Source organism: Podarcis bocagei (assembly GCF_964188305.1).
Source record: "Podarcis bocagei genome assembly, chromosome: 10".
NCBI classification, from domain to species: Eukaryota; Metazoa; Chordata; class Lepidosauria; order Squamata; family Lacertidae; genus Podarcis; species Podarcis bocagei.
In genome coordinates this window covers 45791955-45817596 of record NC_138135.1, presented here as the reverse complement: position 1 = coordinate 45817596, position 25642 = coordinate 45791955, and the positions used below count along the sequence as shown (strand labels likewise).

The 25642-nt window shown below is 39.2% G+C and overlaps 1 protein-coding gene and 1 long non-coding RNA gene across 14 annotated transcripts in view; one reads left to right on the top strand and one right to left on the bottom strand.

Annotated features, from left to right (window-relative positions):
- Positions 1-25642, bottom strand: part of OSBPL8 (oxysterol binding protein like 8) — a 73016-nt gene that overhangs the window by 25049 nt on the left and 22325 nt on the right. For 3 of the 11 annotated variants that reach the window (XM_081211219.1, XM_081211222.1, XM_081211220.1), the window contains exons 4-8: positions 21772-21909; positions 5605-5675; positions 4074-4100; positions 2358-2453; positions 380-481 (exon numbers count right to left, since the gene is read on the bottom strand). In XM_081211219.1, coding sequence (XP_081067345.1) covers positions 380-481; positions 2358-2453; positions 4074-4100; positions 5605-5675; positions 21772-21909 — 434 coding nt within the window. Of the gene's footprint in view, positions 1-379; positions 482-2357; positions 2454-2778; positions 3263-4073; positions 4101-5604; positions 5676-8406; positions 8847-10611; positions 10628-11676; positions 11789-15513; positions 15694-16178; positions 16191-21771; positions 21910-25642 lie in introns of those variants that run through there. The other 8 variants (XM_081211224.1, XM_081211227.1, XM_081211226.1 and 5 more) reach the window with 8 other exon arrangements.
- LOC308596343 lies at positions 10679-18479 on the top strand. 3 transcript variants are annotated; one of them, XR_014012467.1, is made up of 4 exons: positions 10679-10956; positions 12806-12895; positions 17282-17353; positions 18332-18479. It is a non-coding gene; the product is annotated as an uncharacterized lncRNA (long non-coding RNA). The 3 variants fall into 3 exon arrangements; XR_014012468.1 differs by having other exon boundaries at positions 12806-12909; XR_014012469.1 differs by lacking the exon at positions 17282-17353 and having other exon boundaries at positions 10681-10956; positions 12806-12909; positions 18332-18475.

Genomic DNA, 25642 nt, shown 5'->3' with positions numbered 1-25642 from the left:
GAAATTCACACATTTGAAACTCCCAGAGCTTTATGCTATCATGTATGAAATGTGGCTTGGTGAGTCTGCAAGAAGGAATCTGTTTTAAAGTAAAAGTTTCCTGTTTCCAGAGGAATCACTCATAATTCACATTGTATTGAATATAAAGTGATCACCAATTCAATTAGTCACTGCAGACAGACGTAGACATGGCAACCACTGTAAAGCAGTGGCAAGGTATCCCCATTGGTTCCCTATGCATCAAGTACTGAGCCTCTGGGATATAATTAATCCTAGTGGTAAACATCAATCAGCAACCAACTAGGATCTGAATTCTTTTACATTCTGACAAATAAACAACAGCTACAACTTCTACTCAATATTACACATAATTCCTGACCTTCAGCCAGTCAGCCATAACAATGACTGATGGGTCTGTGATCGTGCTAAGTAGTTCTTTTGTGGCTCTTTTCTTCTCTTCCCTGTAATTTTTCTTTTGAACCTGTAAATAATGAACAAACAATAAATTCAGAGGGTAAGAAATTTAAGAAAATGGAAGTCGTGGAGCCATAAATGCAAAGGTCAAAACAAATTGCAACATGCTTAGTTCAATCCACAGTAGTATGAAGAAAACGAAACGAAACAGTTTTAGGACAGCTGTTTATCTATCAGAAGAAGTGGCATTACATAATATTGCCTTCAAACTAATTTCATATAAAACAGGAATGGGGAACCTGAGACCCTTCAGATATTAACTCTACAGCCCCCATCAGCCCCAGCCAGCATGGCCAGTGGTCAGGGATGATGGGAGTTCAGCAACATCAGCAACATCTGGAGACTTGAAGTAGGGGTGGGTTATGATATATTGATATTTTGTCTCTTACTGCTATGAACTCCAGACCGATCGCAATAAATGTTTCATATTTTTTTTACCCTGTAATATATTGAGAATGCACTGCCCAGCTTGCAGGCAGGAAGCAACACTTTACTGCAAAGTAAATGGCCAGGTTTTTTGCCTGCCCAATCTGCAAGGCATAAGCCCATGCCGCCTCCCAGCTGGTGTTGCAGAGTAAAAGGCTTTACTTTGAAGTAAAAGCTGCTTTCTGCCTGCACAATCTGTAAGGCGTAAGACAGCCCCAGAATAGCAATAAGCTTCCCTGCCAAGGCAGGGAGATTCTGATCAGCAAATATCCACGTGGATTTGCTCTTGTTTTTGTTATGCAGGTTGGTTTAAGGCACACACCTCACCTCTTGCTAGGTAGAATAGAAACCCAGCTTCCTGGCTGATCTGATAAGCAAACAATGTTTCTTTCCCCCTCATAAGATCCACATGGCAGAATAGACACCCAGCATATTATCAGGCTAAGCACGACATCAGAGTCTCTACTCTGCCTAGCAAGAGCCTCTGGATCTTATTTGCTTGCTTATTGGAATCTTTGGTCCTAAGTAGTGCTGCGGACAGAGAATCAGCAAACAAAGTTTCTTCTTCCTGATACGATCAGTGTGGCTTGGCTTGGCTCCTGCTTCTGTTCAGGCAAGGAAGCAACAATTTACTTTTGCAGTAAAGGCATTTGGAAACTAAGGTGCGGACGATGCTGATGACTGGGCTGCTGCTGCCAGTTCAAATTTTAATTGCTGGTTTTAGATATAGTGATGCATTTTAAGTATTGTTTTTTAAGCAGTTTGTTTTTATTATTCTTTATACTATGACTGGTGTTTTTAAATGTGTTAAGCCGCCTTGAATTTCAACTTGGCAGGATATAAATATGTTATATAATAAATAAATAAAATAATATGAGAGGCAGTGGGGTGGAAGAACCCATGGAACGCTTTTCACTCAGCAAAGTAGTAATGGGCTGGTAACACATTTAATATTTCCAGCAGAAACAAGTCATGCCACGTTCAAAGTGGTGGACAGCCTCTGTGCATCCCTAGCAGTAACAACCAGCACACCATATATACTTTATCTGTAGCCTAGTTTTTACAAAGGTGGTGAAGTCATGTCTGGGCTACACCATTTTAGACCACAGGTGGGAGTTAATAAGGTTGAATAATACCTGCATGAAAGTGAGCCCATAAACAGGCTTACAAACTCAATGAGAACCAGACCTGCAGAGGGCAAAAAGTAATTTAGCTTCTTTTGTGTCCTCTCCCACACTCTAGAACTAGAGGGCTATGTTGGGGCTAGAAAAACACAGTGAATTCTGGAGAAAATTACGACATTGGTTGAAGTAACAGCAGCACATCTTGGAATGTTCTATCATTTCTTTAAAGTTATTGTGTATCTCACATATATCTTCTGAGGCCACTGAAAGGTGTCGTATTCCATAGCCAAAAGGCTGGAGATGGTAGGTTTTCTATTCTGGAAAGCAACTCACCTTAAGAGACTCCTTCTTTGTGAGCTTGGTAGTAGAGGAGCTGGGGGAGGAGGCAGTGATGTCCTTCTCAGAGCCATTATAAAGCTTAGATTCTGACTGAAAATATACATAACACAAGGAAATAATTAATGAAGGATTAGAGCAGTTGCTGTTCAGTCAAACTTCAAGCGAAACATAGAAGCCACAAGTTTTTCAGATTGCTGCTTGCTCCCTTTATGTTGCTTCATTTAATCAAGGCATAGAAAGAGCTTGTAAATGAATCCTTCGTGTGGTACTTCAAAACGTTGGCTTCTTCTGTCATATCATTTAACAATAACCCAGTTTGAAGAAAGGAGTCAAAAACTTGGCATTGTCCTCTGAGTTTTACACATGCAAACACAAATAGCTTTTCTTGTCCAGTGCTACCTACGCAATTACTTACCCCCTGGCCCCTCAAGGAAAACATGGAATTTCTCCAGACTAAGATCTGCTCCCTGAATCTGTTATATCGGTGTTATTCAAATACATTATTACAGCCTGCTTTCCCCAAAACACCCTAATTCTAGAGATCCATAACTTCACCTCACTTAAGTGCCTTTACTACTGAAAATATTTCTTTATTAAACATGCTGCTGTGGCATCACATGGCTTTTATTTATCCTGCCTTGAAAGTTCTAAAAATGGTTTCTCTGCATGTGCCACCCAATAGCTTGGCGGGGGGGGGGGTACTGGTTGAGAATGACAGATGAACCCTGCAGAGTTGCAGAGCTATTCTAGCAGTCTATCATCACTCAACATTGGTTGATAATATAACCAAGTTAACTCATTAGGAACGTCTCAGCATCTTGTACTGACTAAAAATAAACTTTGGATGAGTTACAAGGCATTTGTTACCCTGTATAGCAAAACATGTTTTATTGACACAAATTGTTTAATACTGAGATGCCCAGGAACCAGCCAAATCTGCTGGCTAAAATTAAGGCTACCCCCCCAAAAAACTATTTTACTAAGTTTTCAGAGACAGACAGAGGAAGGGGGGGAGGGAGGGAGGGAGGGAGGGAAAGAGAGAGAGCACACACATAAACACCCACCAATCTCAAGAAAATGAGACAGAAGCTCTAATCCACCAAGCTCAGTCACATGTACACATACGAAAGTACATACTTTCTTAACCTGGATTTGGCACAGTGAAAGCTTTGGTCACCTTGGCTTTTTATTTGTATGAGGAGAGGCACTCCAACCTTGTTGATTCTCCTTGAGCTCTCAATGGCTTTTCATACCATTGACCATGGTATCCTCATGGACTGGCTCCATTCAACAGAAGTTGGAGGCAGTGTATTACTGTGGTTCTGTCCCTATTTGATGGCCCAAGTTTAGAGAACCGCTCTGGGAGATTTCTGTTTGTTCCCATGGGAATTATATTGTGGGGATCAATTCTGTCTTCCATGCTGTTTAACACCTAAGTGAAGTCATTGGGTGCCATCATCAAAGGATTCTGGATGAGTCATCATCAAGGCACTCTGCTCTATATCTTTTCCAACAGAAGCAGATGAAGCTGTTCAGAAGCTGAGCTTGTGCCTGGGGGGACGGGACGAGTGGGTGGTCTGGATGGGAGCCAAAAACCAAGCCTGAACCCTGAGAAGGGTTCTATGGCTTTGTAGTTTGTATCTTGTTCAAGTGTGAGTTGCACTCACCATAAAACATATAGCATGTAGTACAGTAGAACCCGCAACTTACCTGGGGGCTATGTTCTGGGGATTGCGCCTAAAACCAAAATCATGCATAGTCAAAATTCATTGGATTCAACGGCAGAGAGGATTGCCAAAGTCATTTTCCCCAGAACCCCACCCCCTTTCTATTTTTTAATTGACATGCACGTAAAGCTGAATGAGCACAAGTGAAATGCACATACCGTAAATTTCGCTCCAAAACACGCACTTTTTTGCTCCGAGAAAGTAAGGGAAAATGCCTGTGCGTGTTAAGGAGCGAATGCACGGATCAGAGCCATGGCTGCCGTCAGTCAGGCAAAGCGGGAGCCACTTACACGCTCTACGAGGCTCTCACTTTGCTTTCTTTAAAGCGACCTGGAGCCAGGAAGGAGGGAGGGAAGGAGAGCCATAGCAGCAAAGCCGGCAGCAGCCGCTTACACGGGAGGAGGGAGAGACGCTAGCAAAGGTCTGCGCGCTCTCTAAACAGAGCAATGAGGCTGCAGAGAGACGGCAGGAAAGATAAAATTTAAGCAACCAGCAGCAAAATAAAACCAACCTCGAGCTCTGAGCCACGCAGTGAAAACCAGGAATTAAAAAAAAGGGCTGGGGAGGGCATGAGGGAGAGGGGAAAACTTCGCAAATCCCCCGCGTCTCAGCTGATCGGCTGGGATGGAGCAGCTTGTTTTCAGGCAGGATAGATTTGAGCAATGTCTGGGTCCTAGTGCCCCTACCGCTTTTTTGTGCTCCATTCTATGGCGAATCCCCTGGATTCCAAGTCCTCCTCACTTGCTCAAATCTATTCCGCCTCAAAACAAGGAGCGGAAGGAAAAGGCTGCAAACTGTTAAATGGAAAAAAAAACCGAGGCACAGGGCAAATACCTTAAGTATACCTTTAAAGCAACAGTGCTCTTTCCCTCCCTCCTCCCCGCGGAAAGGCTCCTTGTCCCTTGAGTTCTTTTCCTTCCCTCCCCACTTAAAACATGGTTACAAAGCACGGATCCACATGGATCCTCAGGATTTTTGCATTGGGCTACCCCAAACTCACTGTCAGATCACATGTCTGTGGCCACAGCATGAACCATAAAAATCATACATCCACTGTTTCATTTAGAATATTTTTTCCTCGTTTTTCTCCTCTAAAAACTACATGCGTGTTATGGTCAGATGCGTGTTATAGAGCGAAAAATACGGTAAATTGCAGGTTTACTTGTGGATTCTGCCTTGTCACTGGAGGCTCCAATGCCTATTGCCAGCTATGGCTAGTTCATCTAAAATAATATGCCTCATACTTAACCGAGTAGCTAATAAAATTCAACAAAGGCCCACTGCATCTCCTGAGCAGCCCTCACTTTTTTTCACAAACTGGCTTTAAAAACAAATATTAGTGCTTGCTTTTGTGCTATAATCAAAGATTACACATAAACATAATTCACCTTACTATTTACACTAAGCCACAAATGAGATAGGTAGGGAAAAGATTAAATTAATTGCAACTACGTATCCAAGCTCACTTAGATGCATCAAACTGAACTATGCCGTCTGAAGGTTAAGGTGCTCACCTTGCTTTTTGACATTGATTGCGTAGAATCATCTTTACTTTGTGAGGCATCATCCTTCCCTCTGTCAAAACCTTGAAGAGAAATTGAAATGGTTGCAAAAAATCAGTGTATCCCATTTGCCATTAATCCTAAATAAGACAAAGCTACTAAAACTCTGACCAAATATACTTAGGGACATGGTGTATATGTCACCATTTGTTCACCAAATGTTTCTGTAATTCCTTTACAACTAGGATTTTTTTTGTTTAATATTAAAGCCATGTTGTGTGAGACCTAGGGTCCAAAAGTGGTTATGTTCCCAACCTACAAAGTTCAAAGCATGAATGGTAGTTATCAACCCTGTCCCAATTTAATACATTTGTATTTTACCTTCCAGGCATTCAGAGGTACCTCAGTTACTCAGTTATATGAAAATATCCAACTACAGTACTAGTAGCACATAGCACAATATAGATAAGCACAGAGAGTTTCAGTCCATAGGAGAACTGGCTTGCCAGCCCATCCCCAGGTTACAGCAGTTCCAACAATGCAAAGCCTTCTCATCAGGCATCAGAAAAATAAGATGGAAGTGGAATCTAATAATAAATTCATGATCGAGTAAGCCACTAGGATTAGGCATTGTCATATTCACACCATACCACCACACACATCCAGGGATGTGAACTAATCAATGGAGCATAAAACAGAATGAAGCAGAGCTTGTGCAAAGCCAAGTAAGGAGAGTAGTGCTAACAAGCCGTTTCAACTCATTGCGTTAATAAAGCCAGATTGGAGTAACTACAGTGGTACCTCGCAAGACGAATGCCTCGCAAGACAAAAAACTCGCTAGACGAAAGGTTTTTCCGTTTTCGATTTGCCTCACAAGACGAATTTCCCTATGGGCTTGTTTCGCGAGATGAAAACGTCTCGCGACTTTGTTTCCTTTGTCTAAAAACAAAGACATGTTTTGTTTATAAAGTTAATTTATTTTCCCTTCAATTTTTGAACTGCTCTTTACAGTATGTGTGACTTTAAAGAGCAGTTAATAAACTGTTGTTGTACCAAATTTGGCTTTGTTTGGACTTTTTTTGACCATAGGAACGCATTAATTGATTTTCAATGCATTCCTATGGGATTTCGTGATTCGCAAGACGAAAAATTCGCTAGACGACAAAACTTGCGGAACGAATTAATTTCGTCTTGCGGGGCACCACTGTACATTCTTCAAAGCGGCAAGTGAATTCACTTATCTTAATCAGAAATTCCTCAGGAATTTCAAATGTTAGCTTCCTGGTAAACTTACCAGGAACTTGGAAAACTCCCTAGAACAATTTGGGATTAACTGAGATTTGGCAGCAACTTCTACATGCACAGCCTTTCTTTGGACATTTGTATGGCCAAGGGGCAAGGGCCAGTGCGCAACATCTTACTGCTCCAAGCATTCATGTACCTTGTGATATGTCTAGAGAATGGGGCTCATGACACCACAATTAATGTCTAGGGTGCTCTACTCTTCATACAAAGTCAGTGAGCAAGTTACACGCACATAAACTGGTTTTAAAAAAGAAAGAAGGAATGTGAATCAAATGCCAACTACTGACATATTCAACAGCATGAAATACATAATGACAGATATTGTGTTTCCCTCGCCCAGATAATTCATGTAAAAGGCTATAATTAAGGTAAGTTTGCAGTACCTAAGTTAACTACACTGTCTTGAATTTGAGAACTAGCACACATACATCTCACTTTGTCATCTGTGAATATTAAACCACTCTAAATGCCAAACTGGACTTTTAGTAAGATATGGCAAAAACTCAGTAAAAATAACAACATACTTCCTTACAAGAGTTGTTATGCAACTTACTGGCTTGGTTTAGATATCCTGAAAACCAAACTATGAAAAGGAAACATGCGATGTTGTGGTTACATTCAGAACTCTGCAATAAGTGACTGAAGCTGCAGTTATACAAGTACAGCAAATCTACTTGTCCTTTGTTTTGTTGTATAAACGTTTATTAGTTACACACAAAAACATGAAAAGAGGGAGCATTATTTCTAGTTTCCAGGGGATTCACATCATGTTTGTGTTGAAACTACTAACTACAAAAGAAGAGGTAGACAACTAATAGGTACATTAAAATAAAATTAGCTTGAAGTTTGCAATTGTCTTAAATAAATCAATTTTTACAGTAGTACTAACTCACACATTTACAGTAATCTTGCAATTGTGCATTTTCAAGACTGATCAAGTCCATTAGAACCAATGCAAACTAGATATACAACATGAGTATTTCCAAGGAATGTAAGGATTAAAGCACACAACACTGATTAACATGGCCTCAAATTTTACATTTTAAGATTACTTCTAACAGTCAAAAGTCCTGCTATGTTGTCTACTCCAGATTTCAAAAGGACCTGCACCTAATTAGAAGCCATGTTCCGTTTACTTGAAAATCATTTGGTTGTAGATTCCAGTATGTTGAAAATTCTCTTAAATTGCAGGTAAGAAAAACACCACCCATATTCAGTCAAGTATCATTCTCATTATATAATATCATCATCATCATCATCATGTACAATCACACGCAATCTACAATGAAGCACTCCGTTCTTAATGCTGAACTTAAAGAAAGCGCTGCCCGAGAACACATGCCAACCATGAATCATTATTTCCAAATCTCATTTTATTTTATTCAACGTGAATCCAGGTGCTTTTTCAGCTTAGAAAATTGCTTTTTTTAAAAAAAAAAAATTAGTATTTGTAGAAGCTTTTACAAGAAATATTTTCATGAGAACATTAAAAAGTGAGACAAAACAAACCTCGGAAGACTGGTGAAAGTGCATTGTATCCTCCGAATGAAGCATTCCGGACAAGTTTCCGACCATCAGCCCGTGGAGGCAGCGAAACTCCAGCACATGAAGAAAACCTACGTCGCTGTGGACCTTCTGCCTTCATGAGTTAGATGCTCTGTATAATGATTATTTTCATTCAGAAGGATGACGGGAATAAGAACGTTGCAGAAAGTCTTTTCCCTTCACATTCAGATTAGCAGCATGCAAGACCCACAAAGATCAAGTGCCATGTGCACACTTTGAACAAGGAGAGATGCCAGAGGCTGTTGAACTTTGTAACCAAGCTAAGAGATGTTTATGAATTCAATCCAAGCTGCTACCATTCCTCCATCAATAACATGTCATATTTCAGTCAGCATGCCCTGAGACAAGCTGTTACTCTTCATTGTTTTGCAGGCACCAGACAACTGTCATGACAAAGTACATCAGAATGGAGGAGTTATTCAAGAAATTCCTTGGCTGCCTAATCATTCAAGCTCTATTTTATTGCACACAGAACAATTATGAGTATACTTCTAAAATTCACTCAAGAAAATTAACAGTACTACTGAGAATCAGAGAAGGAATTTCCATTAAATGGAAACCCATTTATTTTCAGTACTTTTTATTGTGGATTAAATAGCATTAGCCGGCAAGAACTCACATAAATGGCTGTGAAAGAAAAGGCACTGCTTCTGAATGCAGTATTAGGGTACATTTTAGAAAGCAGGCACTAACTCATATCATTTAAGCAATACCACCAAATACACCCTTGCCAAAATAATTTCTGATACAGGAGTCAGAACTTCCGTCAGCAATTTCCAGAATTTAGCACAGAGTAACAAGTATCAAAAAAGTGTAAAGTGTTTATTGATGACTTTGCTTTTTAACATAATTAACAACTCCAGAGAAAGGGGGTCACTTTTTTCATTAAATAGTTTAACATGTTTTCAACATGTTTAAATATAAGCTGTGGTATTTGCTCAACACTATACAACAACAATACTCAATAAATATAAGTAAAAATGTTATCTTCAGAAACCACAGGCTAACTCTTTTGATGGAAACAATTGAAACAGAATTTACGCTTAAAATTAAATTTCATTCAAAATTTTGCAAGCATTTGACTGCTTCACTTGCTCATCATGCAAATTAGTTAGGTGGTCAGTTTTGCCTGCTTTCCATTCGAAATGTCTAACTTTATACAACATTTTTAATTCAAAAAATCCCCTTTCAAGTCAATTTCTCCTTCCTTTGATGAGTCATTAAAAAAACCAACAGATATTCTATAGCTGAGATCCAAGGTTGCTTTTTTAAGCCATCATTTTGCCTGAATTCATGAAATGAAATATAGCAAGAAATCTAAAAGCTTGTTCAGTGGGGGGGGGGGGGGGAATCAAGAAAATTCTTAAGATTTCAAACTATTTAATCTCATTGACTAACAAAACAGAAATGACTTGGATCCAACTATTTGTACCATATAACAGACTTTTTTTCAAAAAAAAAATTCCGTTTAAATCTGGCAACTGTCAGGTTTAAGCTATACAATAAAAATATATTAATTTAATTTACTATATTTTTACCCCGCTTTTCACACAATTACTGTCTCCCAAAATTGCAAAGAGAGAGAGTATGCATGTGTGTAAAAGAAGGGCCCACCATCATCCTATTCATATTCTTTTGGATCTCCTGCTTTTCATTACTAGATACCAAATGTTCTGACCCATTAACAGAACACAAACCACTAATACATCCCTCCCTGACCTGATGGGGAATCCTCATCCTCTGAGCTCACACAGAAGGTCACACACATCCTGTTAGACTCCTTTCCCTCCTGCCTGCTTTTCCAGTATAGAAGTGAGAAAGTGCCAGCATTCCGCAATAAGATATTCTGCTTTGGATACTCTTCATGCATCTCACTCTCAATTTCTCATGCTGTATGTGAAATCCATATAACTCTACATACGGACACAGCTTAGATCCCCTTAACAGCTAGAAAACTGTTAACTGAAAGCTATGACAGAACTTAGTTCTCATATGTACAATCTGTTACAACCTTTGTACCACAAAGGCTCACATTATATTTTTTCACTTTAATAATGGGAAATGTCATGCTATTTAAAAAGAAAAAAAAGTGCGGTTTCACTATTTATTATAATGATACATATTATAATATTAACACACCCACAGAACCTGTTCTTGAGCGTAGGGATCTAAGGACGGAACTAGAGGTTACAAGAGAAACAATGGTTTCCATAGCAACACCAAAGTGGGAAAGGGAGGCACCTGAAGGAGAAAATCAGTGGGGTGGGGGAACAGTAGTATTAAGTATCTAGTTCTCTATCCACCAGTTCTACCCTACAAATCCACACACACACCCCAACTGGCTATTTAAAATTTGTATCTCCCCAGCCAGGCCATGAAACTGGAAATAAACTCAACAGAGAGAAAACCAAGAAACTTTGTGAAAATAAATCACCTAGTATGGGAGGATTAAGCACCCCTCCCTCCCCTCCCTCTTGCCACTGGCCCTTCTTGGTAAGTGCCTTTTACCCTATAATACACTTGTTAGCCATGCAAACACTAATGGATGGTAAACATTCAACAAGGAGTGCACCCCAAATCTGTCATATGGTTTAACTACTCAAAAAAACAGGGTCTCCACCCCCATGGTTCAGCCCGGACACTTAGGTCCAGGCTCCGAGGGCCTTCTGGCGGTTCCCCCATTGTGAGAAGTGAAGTTACAGGGAACCAGGCAGAGGACCTTCTTGGTAGTGGCACCCACCCTATGGAATACCCTCCTATCAGATGTCAAAGAGATAACAAATTGTACAACCTCCAATAGATATCCTGAAGGCAGCCCTCTATCAGGAAGCTTTTCATGTCTGGTGTATCGTGTATGTTTTATATTCTATTGGAAGCTGCCCAGAGTGGCTGGGGCAATCCAGTCAAGATGGGTGGGGTACAAGTAATAAATTATTATTATTATTATTATTATTATTATTATTATTATTATTATTATTATTATAGATAAACATGAATCAGAAGATATCTGGTGAGAAAGCATAATCATTATTAAGTAATGTAATTTTGATTCAATATTCTGAAGCAGAGGGTTGTTGTGGTTTGGTTGTTTTTTTACATCTATGCTACAGCACCAATATTTTCTACAGATTTTCTCCCAGGCATCACATGTTGAACACTCATACTAATCCCTATTACTGTAGCTTATTTCTGCTTAAAGAGGTCTCTAATCACTTGGTGATTTGGCATGCCTGCTTGGAAAGGCAGTTCGCACTCGGACCTAGTTTTGCCGAGATATATACATACATGCCTGTGATGTTCTGCTTTTAGCTGTAGAAACAGACTTACTTGCAAGATGGAATGTTCCATTATGACAAAAAATTCTGACACACAGAAAGGCACCATACCAGGGGCAAAGCTATACTGTGATCCTTCTTTGCAACATCTAACTTTCTATAGGCAAGGGGTGTGTGTGTTTTTTAAACTTGAGCAACTTCCCATCACGTGAGCCCTCACTTGAAGTCTGAAACAGTTCATCAAAGACACAAATATGCCACTTTTAAATCTCCAGGCCAAAGCTGATAGTGGAACACTACTGCCCAAACTTAGTTTTTATTTATTTATTAAATAAATAAATAAATTTGTCAGGTATAAAGTGGTATGAACTTTTACATATATCCTCCTTGTATCAATTTCCATTGTCTAGGCTTTTTTACATCAGCCTTATATCAATCAGCTTTACCTCTAAATCCTACATATCTTTCTCCCTTTCCTTATATCCCTGCTCCAAATTCCCAGGCCTAACTTCCTCACTATCTTTTTCTTCTTCCTGATCTCTTTATTGATCTCTATCTCCCCTTCCTCTTTTGCTGCCCCACCCTCCTGAGCACTCTCTACATCAGGAAGGCAGCAGGAACAAAGTGCAATGTGATTTGTTTCCACTGCGTATTCCTATGTCAATATGATGGTTCTCTTTGCAGACTGTTTTTTACACTGTGGAAACACATTTCAGTGCCAACAATATTCTATTATTCTTTCCCATAACCCACAACACACAGCTTTTGGTAAACATCCATTCTTGGGATTTTTTGATTATTAGTTTTGCTACTTCCTCTGTTAATTCATATTTCTTACTCATGCATGGTGCATTGAAAGGCATAAGAACCTCACAGCAGTCATAAGATTCTAGAGGAGAAAACGGGCTCAGCACTCTTTCACAACAAAACTTATTTCATTCTTTGACATTTATATGCTGCCTATTCAATGCAATTAAATATAATGTTATAGGGAAAGGGTTAGTATTTTGAAAAATCTTCATTACAAATAGTAAAGATAAAGCATCCTCTATCTTGTGGTCTGGCAGGGGACAAAATGAAGAAAGAGCCAGAAGAACAGCAATTTGAGACAGAGATGCATGCAGAGCAGCAAAAATAACCATCGATGCTCCTCCAAGGTAAATTCAAGAAGGTAATCAACAATGATAGCTACTTAACAATTATTATTTTATTTGTTACATTTATATGTGCACCAGTTTACTCCAGTAAAAGTACAAGATTTAAATACTGAAACATGGTGACTTAAGCAATGCAAAGTTTCAGGAACCAAAAAACAAGTTATCTTACCATTGGATCATTTAAGGCTGCAATCCTAACTACACTTATCTGGGAGTAAGCCCCCTTAAATTCAATAGGACATACTTTTAAGTAGACATGGTTAGGATTGTGCTGTAAGAAAATAGGCTACTGTTCCAAAACCTCGTTAAAATGCAACTGAGGCATGGTTAAACTCCACAGAAAACACAGTTAGCAGTATAGTTTCTGCACAGGATACTGGGAAAAAACAAATGGGTGTCAATTATTGTATGCACAGAAATAATCTGTTTCAAGTAAAAAACGTTTGCAGTGGTTGTTGGTAAAAGAAAAAAGGGGAGGGGGAACCCTTCAACCACTCTGGTGACTACTACCTTGAAAATTCAGGTTCACTATTAAGATGGTATTGTTCAGCCAGTGAGACAAAACCATACAAGATTCTAATGAAGCCCAAAGAGCAAAGAAATTGTAAGGATTGCAGGGTCATTAAGACTATGAATACAGAAGGCGATCAGTGAAAATAATCAAAATGTGTTAGCCATTACTTTCAAAGCCTTATACCAGGGTTCCCTAATCATTTTTGGGCCTGAGGACACATTCAGAATTTTGAAAAACTGACAAGGGTACAACCACAAAATCACTGCTATTGATGCATAACCATTCACAAAATGACTGCCTCCCACTTAAGATCACCCTCTCCAGATTAACTCCCCCCCCCAAAAAAAAACCCTCTCAGAATCTTCCCCATCAACTCTATCATGACTGTACCAATCATGGTCACTCCTTTCCCTCCTCCAACTTTCCCTCCCCTCCCCCTCATTACTTTCACCTCCCCCTACCCCCATGTCCTAACCCGCTGCCCCCATGTCCTTGCCAGAGCAGGTGGAAGTGGCATTTCTGTATGGGAACCACAATGAATTTGGGGGATTCTATAATGCCCACTTTGAAAGGATATGGGAGCTAAGCAGCCCCCATACAGTAGTGCCACCACTCACTTGGGTGAGGAGTTATGTGACTGGGAAACAGCCTTTGCAGGTAATCAGGGCATGGAACTGCAGACCCTGATGTCTGCAAGTCCTGCTTTGGGAATGCCCACCCAACACTGCCTGGTACTTGCACAAAAATTGAACTGATGGAGATTCTTCGCTACAAGACTGTAGCTAACAAGATCAAGAACAAGAGTCTTGGCTATGGGGGTGAGCAACACTGATGCAGAATACCTAACAAGAAGAGTCATTTTGGTGTCATATACAAAGTAAGGTTATTACAAAGGTATTCAGCATTGCTAAGTCACTCTCTTGGCATGAGCTTTGCCACAAAAATCACTTTAACCATTTGGCTAGAACACTAAGCTTAAGTAACTGATCTTTCTTTGTCCTTTTGTTTCTCCCTTTAAGTATTACAAAAATCAGTGTAGCTGAAAATGTTGAGAGTTTCTGACGTATTTATATACTTTTTGGGTTTTCAGTTACGTAGAAATAATATTCACATATTATGGTTCATTGCTTATTTGTATCTAAAAGAACAGCTTCCAAAAATTATTCCCTAGGGGGTCATTACTGAACATTACCAGTTTTGATATTCAGCATGATTTTAGTCATTATTATTATTACAGGAATAATTAAAGAGCCTTGTTGGAACAGATAAAAAGTCTACCTAATCCAGTATTCTGTTCTCACAGCGGCTGACTAGAAGTATACAAACAAGTCGTGAGTACAACAACTCTTCCTCCTAGTTGTTTCCCAATAACTGATGCTTTTAAACTATTGAAATTAAACATCATTGCTCATTTTCAAAATATATTTGGTGCTCTGTTCCCGACAGCTATTCAGATGGGTTTGAATTCCATCAGTACTAGTTATTTTAACATATAGCGCTAATTGTACTGTAACATGGCATATTGCTATACATATGCCGCACTCATTAATTTGGCTATCAATGAATTTTAATCTAGAAATACATTAAAGTTCAATTGCATGTTAAAAAGGCAAATTTTCTACTTCAAAATAATAAACATAAGCTGAAATAAGAGCAAAATAGGACATAACCTTGACATATGCTCAACTTGAAATATAAGGGCTTTTTGAAACCGGCCCCCCAAAATTAATCCTTTTGCTGCTGTAACAGCAACAGATATTAGAATGTGTTAGATATCCAAGACAGCTCACAAAATCAATTTGTGACTCTGTGTTCATCCTGAGGTGGTGGTGTTGTGGAGAGTCAGCTTATTAGTCCCACTACTGTCAAGCCACTTTTCTGGTTAATATGATTAAACACTACAACACACAAACTTATTACATCAACAAACCTACCATAAGAAAGAAACCTGTAATTAAATCTGCATTACCTACATCTATGTGCAACATGTGACCTTCCTCATGCAATGAGTTTGTTTGGAAAACAAAGTCAGCTGCTAGTAGCTATCAAGCTACTGCTGTGTAATATGCAATCCAACTTAAAATATATTTAGAGATATACTTGCCTTTAGAGATGTGTCTCCAACTCACATGAATGGAAATCCAAAACACAAAACAACTGTATATTACAAGAATGGCAAACTGTTTTACAACCCAAAAACTAGTATCCCCAAGGTTGACAGAATCAATGCAATCTAAATTTCTCCTGAAGCAGTTCCTCTCTGTACACCGGGTTACAGCTCAGGCACTTTTTATAAAAGCAGCTTGCATCTCAAACTGCTCTGTTCCACAGCTCCTCCCACACACTTGTTGACTACTCAGGTTTCAGTTATTTTATCCCAAGCAAGACCTCTGAATTACAAGGACAACAGATTAGGCTCAAATGGGTCAAACTGGCCAAAAATTCCTAAAGAAAGATTTGTTGACGGGTCCTTTCTTTACAACAAGAGAACAATAAGCCAAGACAAAAAGCTCTATTCTAATTATATATCCAGGATGAACAAATACATATAGAGAGGAAAACAGGATCTCAGCAGCAGCCTTGCCACTGCTCTATGCATATTCAGATGCCTTTTAACACATAGGGTTCCTCTGCTAATACCCAATCAAAATGGTTGGACACAGCACACACAATTCTGCTCAATGCATTCTGGTAGATACTTTAAAACTAGTTTAGACAGTTTCAGCAAAACAGACAATTCCCCAAATAACCCACAGAGAGCTTGCTTACCATGAAGGGGAGGTTAGATAGAATATGAGGCATGGTATAAGAACGTAAGAAGAGCTTGCTGGATTAAGCCAATGGCATTATGTTCTCACAGCAGCCAACCGGATGCCTGTGGGAAACCTGCAAGCAGGATTCTCCCCTCCGGTGGTTTCCAGCAACTGGTATTTAGTAACATTACTACCTCCAACTGTGGAGGCAAAGCGTAGCCATCATAGATAGCAGCTATTAATAGCCCTCTCCTCCATGAATCTGTCTAATTTTCTTTTAGGTTGGTGTCCATCACTGCCTCCTGTAGGGGCTAGTTCCATAGTGTGCTGCATGCAGTACTTTCTTTTGTCTGTCCCAAATCTTCCAACATTCAGCTTCACTGAATGTCCAGGAGTTCTAGAGTAATGAGAAAAACTTTTCTCTATCTACTTCCTCCAAACCATGTGTAATTCTATAAACTTGTGTTTGACTCAGTTTAGACTTTTGTTACAATGTGCTTACACTGTTTTTTCTCATCTACCATTGCGTTGCCCTGTCACCCAGTGAGGCAAGGGAAACTGCAGCCTGATTTGATTTGATTCATATATATAGTACTACTGCTACTAAAGTGCAGGTCTTGGTAACCTTAATTACAAAATTAAGAAAAAGCTGAAATCCAAGATCCTTGCTGTGCCGTGTCTGAAATGCTCCATTCTGTATTGCACAGCATCTAAATGACTACTCTGTAACTTGGTTCCACTCCCGTCATTATCAACAAAAAAACCCATAAGATGGCAATCTTTTAAAGAGCCGTATATGAAAGGGATCCCATCTGAGAAGAATGGAATAGTTAGAGCTGCAGAAAGCTTATGAACTGTACATGTCACAGGACGTGTGGATACCACCTTCATATATTTTAGTGGTAAATGGATTTTACACTGTGCAAGCACAGAAACATGTACTGGTACAATACACGGATGTCCCCCTCCCCCAATCAAAGTAAGATATAATGGTTTGAAAGGAAAATGAAAAATATTCTAGTCCAATGCTTTGCCCCAATGTTCTGGGATTTGAGGAAATAAAACATCAAGTTGAAAGGAAAAAGGAAGGTATTTAAAATAGTTTTCACACTTTTCTAGGAACTGGTGAAAATCTTTGAGTTGCATGTGATTTTGGCTTTATGTGCTATCCCTGGAACAAGACCCCCCCACGTAAGTTGCGAGTTGCCTGTACAAAGCCCTTAAAGAATTGGGTCCAGTGTACCATCAAAACCACTGAAATCATCTGGAGGAGCACTGTTAATTGTCCCCAATGTTACAAAGGACTGACTGACTACAGTTAGAACATTTAGTGTTGCTAGTCCATGGAACACTGTTCCAACAGAGATGTTTTGTGCCTACAGTTGTTTACTTTTTATTAGTCTGTCACCTGAATGATTATCTGCACATGTATTTTAAATTCTGATCTTCTATGTTTTAGAGTGTAGACAGCCTGATATTTTTAATGAAATGGTGGCATACAAAGTCCTTAAATAAAATTTCCCCAAATACCTACATTTGACAAAAAACACATTCCATTCCATTCCCCTATAGTACTTTTAGACAGATTGACCCAAAACTACAATACTGTAAGAATTCCTTAGGTCTGTTGTTCCTACCAGTTAAAGGACTGTTCCCTTATCCCTTGGCATCCACAATTCTACTCACAGTAAAATCATTTTCTTCACTTAGAATGCAAAATACACTTTAGTCAATGAGTTGCTGTGTTACATTATAGACCAGTCAGGTATGCATGTACAGAGGTTGTTGAGATTGAAAATGCGGCAACATGTAACGACTCAAAGGCATTGTACTACATTCAAAGACATGTGAATCAACTATAAACTGTTCTTAATTTCCATATAGTAGATGGAGCTGGCTTTCTGCTAGCTTGATAAATGTTTACCAATTTAAAAATAGCTATATATACGCAGGCATTTTACAAACATAGTTGTCTAAAATGTTGGACATCAGCTGTACAGTAGCAATATGAATGTTCCTGCCTACTTAAAGTATTAGAGAAGGTCAAAATGGTTAGTTCAGCAGCCACAATCTCTAAGAAAAACTTAAACAGGAGACCAACAGAAATTAACATTTTAGAATTTAAGTTTATTGTCATATTTATTTCCAATATTTTTATAAAACAAACAGGACACAAATAAACAAAGCCAATAGAAAGGAAGGAAGGAAGAAAGAAGAGTAAGAGTTCACTTATCAGGGGAAAGGAGCCAAAAATAGTTACAACAAGAAAAAAACTGTTCACAGAATTGAAGAGGTACCTATGAGACAATGGGTGGTGGTATGCCATGTACTCAAAAGGATGCAGCACTCAAGACTTCTACTCTTTGGTAAGCAGATGCAGAGGATTTGTTCTTCAAGTATTGGAGTGCTAGCCATTTTAACTATAGCAGGGCATGAACATCTACCTCTTGTGGGCTTCTGAAAGGCCTCAGACCACTCAATATTTTAGAGAGAGATTCATGTAGGAGAATCTTAGACCAGTTTTCACATGATTTATCTGAAAGCACATCTCTTCTAAGAAGAAAGCAACTACTGGCATTGCCACATCATGTGTAACAATAAGTCAGGGTTGAATCCACATTGCCAGCTTTTAACTTCAAGTTGTTTATTGTTCTGAAGAATCAGAATTGTGTCAAGTCGGTTCCAAACATCAGTTTTTGTTGTATTAAATGCAATCAAAAGGTCCAATGCTGAAAAGCAGATAGTGGCAAGAGTTGATGTAGATGTCCTCAAACTGTGGCCTATAAATCACAAACTCAATTCAGGTGATCCATAAAAGGTTGAAGAACAGTGCTTGGTCCTGCACTTGATGATTTTTTTTTCTGATGCAGATCAAGGTTGTTTTGACTCAGCTGGATTATCAGATAGGGAAATCCATCATTTTCACAATATGGTGCTGAATTGATTATGCTGGCGCTAAAGAAAAAGTGCCCTTAAAATGTGGCATGTGCTTTGATTTGATTAAAAATAATAAAGTAGTCAGAGGAAAAAAAGCTTGCAAACAAGAACCAATGAACATCAGCTCTATTTTTCTCTTAGAAGACTACATTCAGCCTTCCTTCCACAGTAAGCTAGCAATACTTGAATTTGAAAAAGTATGGTACTGCCTCAGAGTCTGTAACAATCCTGGAGGACTTGATCAGCCTTTCTTGTACTTAACAAATCAAAAATACCTATGCACAAATGACACTTGTGAGTGTCTACATACCAAACCCTCTTGAGAGGAATGTAACAGAAAATGAAAACTTCCAGCACATAAACACCAATACAGCTGTTCTCAGTAAACCCAGTTGTCCTGCTATCTGTAAACATGGATTTCACCAAAGAATAAGCTTAGCATGGTTGAAGGAACTGAAATGAAACTACCCTCTGAGAACACAGCATGCCCCTTTGGCTCCCACTACTGTGGGGAGGAGCAAAGTTAGTTCTTCCATAATGCATGGATCCAAAAATGACCTATTCTGAGAGCAGCGGCAAATAAAAAGCTTATAGGATAGCCCATGAAAGTACCGTGGATAGAGGGGAAGGGGGGCCCTGCCATTTTGGGTAGGAGAACATAATTGGTATCACAAGTGAATTTGCAATCTAAAGAGGGAAACACAGGGAGGGTGGTTACAAAAATGAGACATGTCACTGGGTCTGGGAATGTTACAATGCAGTGGAAGGTGAATAGATGTAATCTTCCCTTGGACTGTACCACTTGGAAAGTTGTATGACATTGAGGATACAATTCTGGAAAATTGGCAGATGTTTACTTCATCTCTAAGCTGTGAGAGCCTGTTAATAAAGCAACCACGTTTCTCCATATGAACTTGAGTATCCATATGTATATGGCTGTGTGTCCTTCCTACGGCTCTACGTCAGTCCCAGAGGATCCAGGGACCAAAAGCAGGGGGAATAAAAATCAATGATTAGTATTTTTTCAATGAATTTTTTAAAAAATTATGTCAGAATGACATTTTCACAAAATGTTGTGAATACTAAATTTCCTTTAATTAAGTATGGTAATATTAAATTTTGGTATCATATGGTATAAGGATGTTAACCATATAGTTTACATCTCAACTGATCAATACCTCTGCCAGAGACATAGTTTAAGGAGGCGTCTGTATGTAAGTGATGAGCCAATTTGATCACTTCTCAAATGTTAATATTTACACAGGCATTTCATTTTCATCTCATGAAAACAAATTGTTCTGGTTTGCTCAGTAAATATCAAGCCCTACTTCGACCTATCACTCACAGGCATTTCATTTTTGTTTGATACTCTGTTTTTGTGAGGATGGGGCTGTGCCAAGGCAGAGTGAAGAAGAAAGAAACAGCTTTGAAAAGAAGAATCATGGAATTGTAGACTTGGAAGGGTCACCTGAAAATGGCAACAGACTGGAAGTGTCCTCACCCAGGAAATGCTTAAGCAACACAATGAGTTTCAGACCAGGTTGCTGGGACAAAACAGTTGTCGTTATTTAAGAATAATGAACCATGATGAACGCTACAAATAAATTATAATACAGGTCAGGGATGCCAACATGGAACCCTCCAGATGTTGTTGGACTACAACACTCATCATCCCTGTCTACTGGTCATGCTGGCTGCTGCTTTTGGGAGTTGGAGTCTAATAATCTCTGGAGAGCACAATGTTGACTATCGCTGTTCTAAGTAATCTGAAATGTTACAGGAAGAAAGAAACGCAACTTTCTATATACCAAATTCAGCTTGCTTTACCTGCCCATTCTCTTCAAGTTTTGCCCAAAAAGGCTGCATAAGTTTACAACAATATGCACACACACATTATTCTACAGACAACTTGCCATAAAAAGCCACGGGTAACTAGCCATAGGGGCTAGTAGTGACAACTGATAAAAGGAAGAAAGGGCACGTAATGGCACCAAACACATTCAAGCTAAATATTCTCTAAAATCGTCATAATGCCGCTTTACAACCCATCTCACTATGATTTTGAAAAGAAACAAAAACTATAGTAATTGGAATTAGAAAATTTGAAATATTTCCATTTTCTTGGTAGTTTATTCAGCTTGCATTTGGCCTGGAAACCTGGCAAGCATAATCTCTGCTACAAAAAATGAGCAGCACAACAGCACAAGTGAAGGTTTCTCTCTTTATCAATCTGTGCATCAGAAAGCTGAAAAGATTCCCCAAAAGTAGAATTGCTCTTCCTCAATTCAAAGAAGAGTTCTGAGGCAACTGGAAGCAGCTAAACATTTACAGCCCAAATCCTTAGCATTTTCTCAGAAGTGTTATTTTGGGCAGTGAGGCTTGTTCCTAGGTAAGTGTGCACAGAATAGCAGCCTTACAGCCTACAGTATGTTTACTCTGACAGAGATCATGCAAGCATGGTACAATGAAGCTTTCCTCCCTCCTCTTATCCCAGATCTGCTCTGGAAGGTTGGGAGAACTCCCAGAATAGCGTGGGACAATGGGAGAGGAGGGGATTATTCAATCAGACAAGCAGAAATGCTTCTGCTGATGAAACAATCTATTTAGGGCTAGGTTGAATTCCACCCTTTATCCAGTTTGACATTCCAGTCATCTAATGAAATGCTTCTTACCATGGCCATGGACTGTTCCTGGACTAAATGATGGCTGCTGTATATCTTTGGTTGGAGTAAGATAGCCTTCTTTTCCTTGACGCTGGCTCATCTTTCCTGGACTCAGAACATGAGCTTCATCATTGTTTGTTACCACACCTGAAAAACAAAGAGGATTATTAATTAATTATTCACTGCACACGGTGTTTTACAGAGTACACGTCCATGCACGAGGAGAAGCAAAGGAGGGGGACAAACCGAAGGCAGGGTATATAGGAGGCCAGTCCAATTCCCAAGACACTGCGATCTACTTCCAATTTAAAAAAGCTGGCAGTGGTCTACCAGAGTTGAGCTTTTTGGGGGGAGGATGCCCCGGAGTTGTTGAGCTTAGGCCAAGTTACAGCATGGCATGGGAATGAGAGGCTTACACCAATGGCTTCACACAAATGGTGGGATTTGAGGGAAGGGATGCACTGGATATAAGAGCGGGAAGATCAGGGTGGACACATTAGTCTTCAAAATGGACATGCTATTCCTCACTCCCTACAACATTTCATGAGTAAAGACATATGAATGTCTTCCAGTGTTACTAAGAGTAAAATGGGATTTGCTGCCCCATGTGGTCATCCCATGCCACTCTGATAACTTTAAAATATCATTTCAGGCACAACCATATGAACACAGCTGCTTCCCAATCCAGAGGTCTATAAAACTTCTTCCCATATCAATTTCAGAATTTTTTGTGTGCAGCATTTTCAGTCCTACCTATACTATTAACCACATCTTCCTATAACCTTTAGACCAAACATTCCCAATATTAAATTTCTAAAGCTAACCAAATAGTGGTACCAACAAATTGGACAGATCCTTCCATGTTCAAAAATTGAAAAAGTTATGTCTTAGAGTTGTACACGTTTTAATTAACAGCTTAAGTAATACCCAAAACATCATAACACCCATTCATAGATTCAATCCCAAAAGAGTATAGCTTTTATAGAGGATCAACTTCCAATCTAAGAAAACATACCTGTTTATTTTTTAGATACTGCTGTCTTTTTGTTAATAAGAATTGCACATTCTAATGTCATGCCATGTTGCTTCAAAGCCCCCACTTTTTAAATCTTTCAATACTGCTACATTGCCCTCTAGAGACTACACTATGAAAGTGCAAATTTCTTCCATTTTTTCATCAGTAGTGATTCTGTTCTGCTCTTGGAAAATATCACACTCTCAATATTAAAATATTCACCATAAATTTATTGTGGTTAACAGACCAGAGATAAGACCAAAAATAAAGCCATATAATGTACCATACTCTTAAGTATAGGGCAAAATGCAAAGCAAAAGTTTGGGTAAAGCAAATTCTATGGGATATTTCTTTTCCAGACCTTTTGGCTTACTCATCCGCAACCTGCTCATCTTGTTCCTTAGACTTTTTTTATTATGCTCCTTTTCAGTTAGCTGCTTATTTTAGGAGTATTTTAGGAATATGCATGTATTTAAACACAGTGTGGCTTTTACTCATAATAACCAAGAGGTAGACTCTGTGGAACATCTTCCTTTTCTTTTTGTAATGTTTATGCTGGAGCTTATTGGCAAATGATTGCCCAAACTGGCTGAACTACCTAGAAGGTCAGCTCCATTTTATATAAAATACTTGCTGGGATATAAAATCCCAAAGGCTTCAACCATATAGGTATACAACCATACAGGCTGGATCCTCCACAAGCCCACCAAAATATCTAATTTACTCCAACATACAGCTGTCCAACACACATAGGCATAAAAGCATCCTAGTTCTCAAAGCGTTAGTAGAATATCTGAGATGTACCACTTCCAAGTGGAAACTCGCATGTTGAATATTTTAGGCTACAAATAAATCCCATCCACATAGAAAAGCAGGTATCAGGGAGAAAGTTGCATGGGGTTTTAAATATTTTTCAGATGGAGGAACATTTGATTCTGCAATTCACCACATGCACTTAGAAACAGAACATCTCAGAGATTTTACCCCCTCAATGATAATTAGGGCGTAATTACCAAGACTACTCTACCGTAGAGAAGATCCTGACATGACAGGTTAAGCCAGTGATTTATCTGCAGAATTTTAAAAAGAATCATCAGATCTCCCTTTGCCAGAGCCTCCTATTCTTCCAGGAGACTGAGCAAAATCTCTTTTCCTCAGCCTCTTTTTACACACAGCAACCACCTATCCTTTGCTTCCCACTCAGTTCAACCTCTTTCCTTTGGGAAAGCAGGGGGCCAGTAGAGATTTATCTTGCCTAGGTTGACTTGAGCTGGTCCTAAATAGCTGTTCTCTTCTTACTAAACTACCAAACCCTGTCCCAGTTATAAACACAGCAATATAAACCCACTGCATCCCCTAGTGGCAGTTGGCACTCTGTAAATATGACACAAACTACACTTTTCTTCATTGATTCAACGTGGCAAATGAAAAACATTATAACACTGAGCACACAAGACTTTAGGGAAGGGAAATGAATTAAAATATATTCCTGATTTTTCATTCTGAACTTTGAAAGGCTTGCAGCCCACCCCCCTCCCTGAATCCTCCATTTCAAATTTCATACGGGTAATATGAGTCATATTGATTTTTAAAAAGGAACAGAATTTGTGGTTTTAATAGATTGTCTCACACCTTAATTACAGAATGACTCCCATGATTCTTTAATATAAGCGTAATGTGGGCAGTAATTATAATAAGAAATACACCTAGTTTAGTCTCATACTTAAAAGGAGAAGGCTTAGCCCACTAGAAGGATTAAGTATCTAGTTATGAGGTAAAGTCTTGGATAGGAGTTCATTCGGATATGTTATTAAGCAACCATAAAAGCTTTTAGTTGTTTGAAACCCACTTGTGTTCAAAGAACAAGTGAGCTGAGCTACCGCACTGGTGGGAAATCTGTGGCCTTCAGATGTTGCTAGACTATACAACTGCCATCATACCTGACCACTGGCTATGCTCGCTGGGGTTGATGGGAGTTGGTGTTTAACAGGTTCCCCATTCCTTGGGGTACAATCTGCTAGGCAAGAAAGGGAAATCCTCTTCTCAACTTGCAGTCACACACACTGAATGTGGACACTGAGAAGAGATCCCAGACACTAACATAAACCAGAAAAATAGGAGTCCAAACTCTCACCCTTCAATTCCAGTAACATGATTTACTGAAGAGGCACCTTTCAGTGAAGGAGGAACTTCCAGGTGAGACAAAACTGCTGCTCCTATATAGGGCTCAGTCTAAGACTAACTGCTGCTGAAGCAACATCCGAGCAGGGCAAACTTTGAAAATATGGCACCCTGTGCAAGGCTAAAATTTGTATCTCATCCCCACCCACCCCCACCTGGTTGTGACTAGACACTATCCAACAGGAGCCCCACAATGCACTTATGACTGCATTCCATTCAAGCACTTCCCTGGCAATCTCAACTGAGAAGCTAGGATTGGGCGAGAACAAGTGACAAAATACTGGTGTTTGAATGTTGAGTAAATGCAACGTTCACACAGCAGAAATTCAGTTAAGAGCAGATATATTGATTGCCGCAACTATATACTTTGCTTTTTTAAAATGACTACAGAGTGCCTAAACTGTTTAAGAAGTACAAATTCAATACAGAAATTCACACAATGGAACTAGTTGTGTGGAACTTTGGATCTCACTCTCTACATATGATGTCTCAAGACTTTTCCAGTACAAAAAGGAGCTTGCCAACCTTGCTCACTATAGTAGTGTGTTACAATTAGTTAAGAGAACAGCTCTTCAACAGAATGGTGTCAGCTATCTGAGAAGACTTTAGCAGGCAGTTCCTTTTAATTGTATTCCAACAGGAGTAGTGCTAAATATTGCTTATTTATAGCCCCAAGAGAAACAT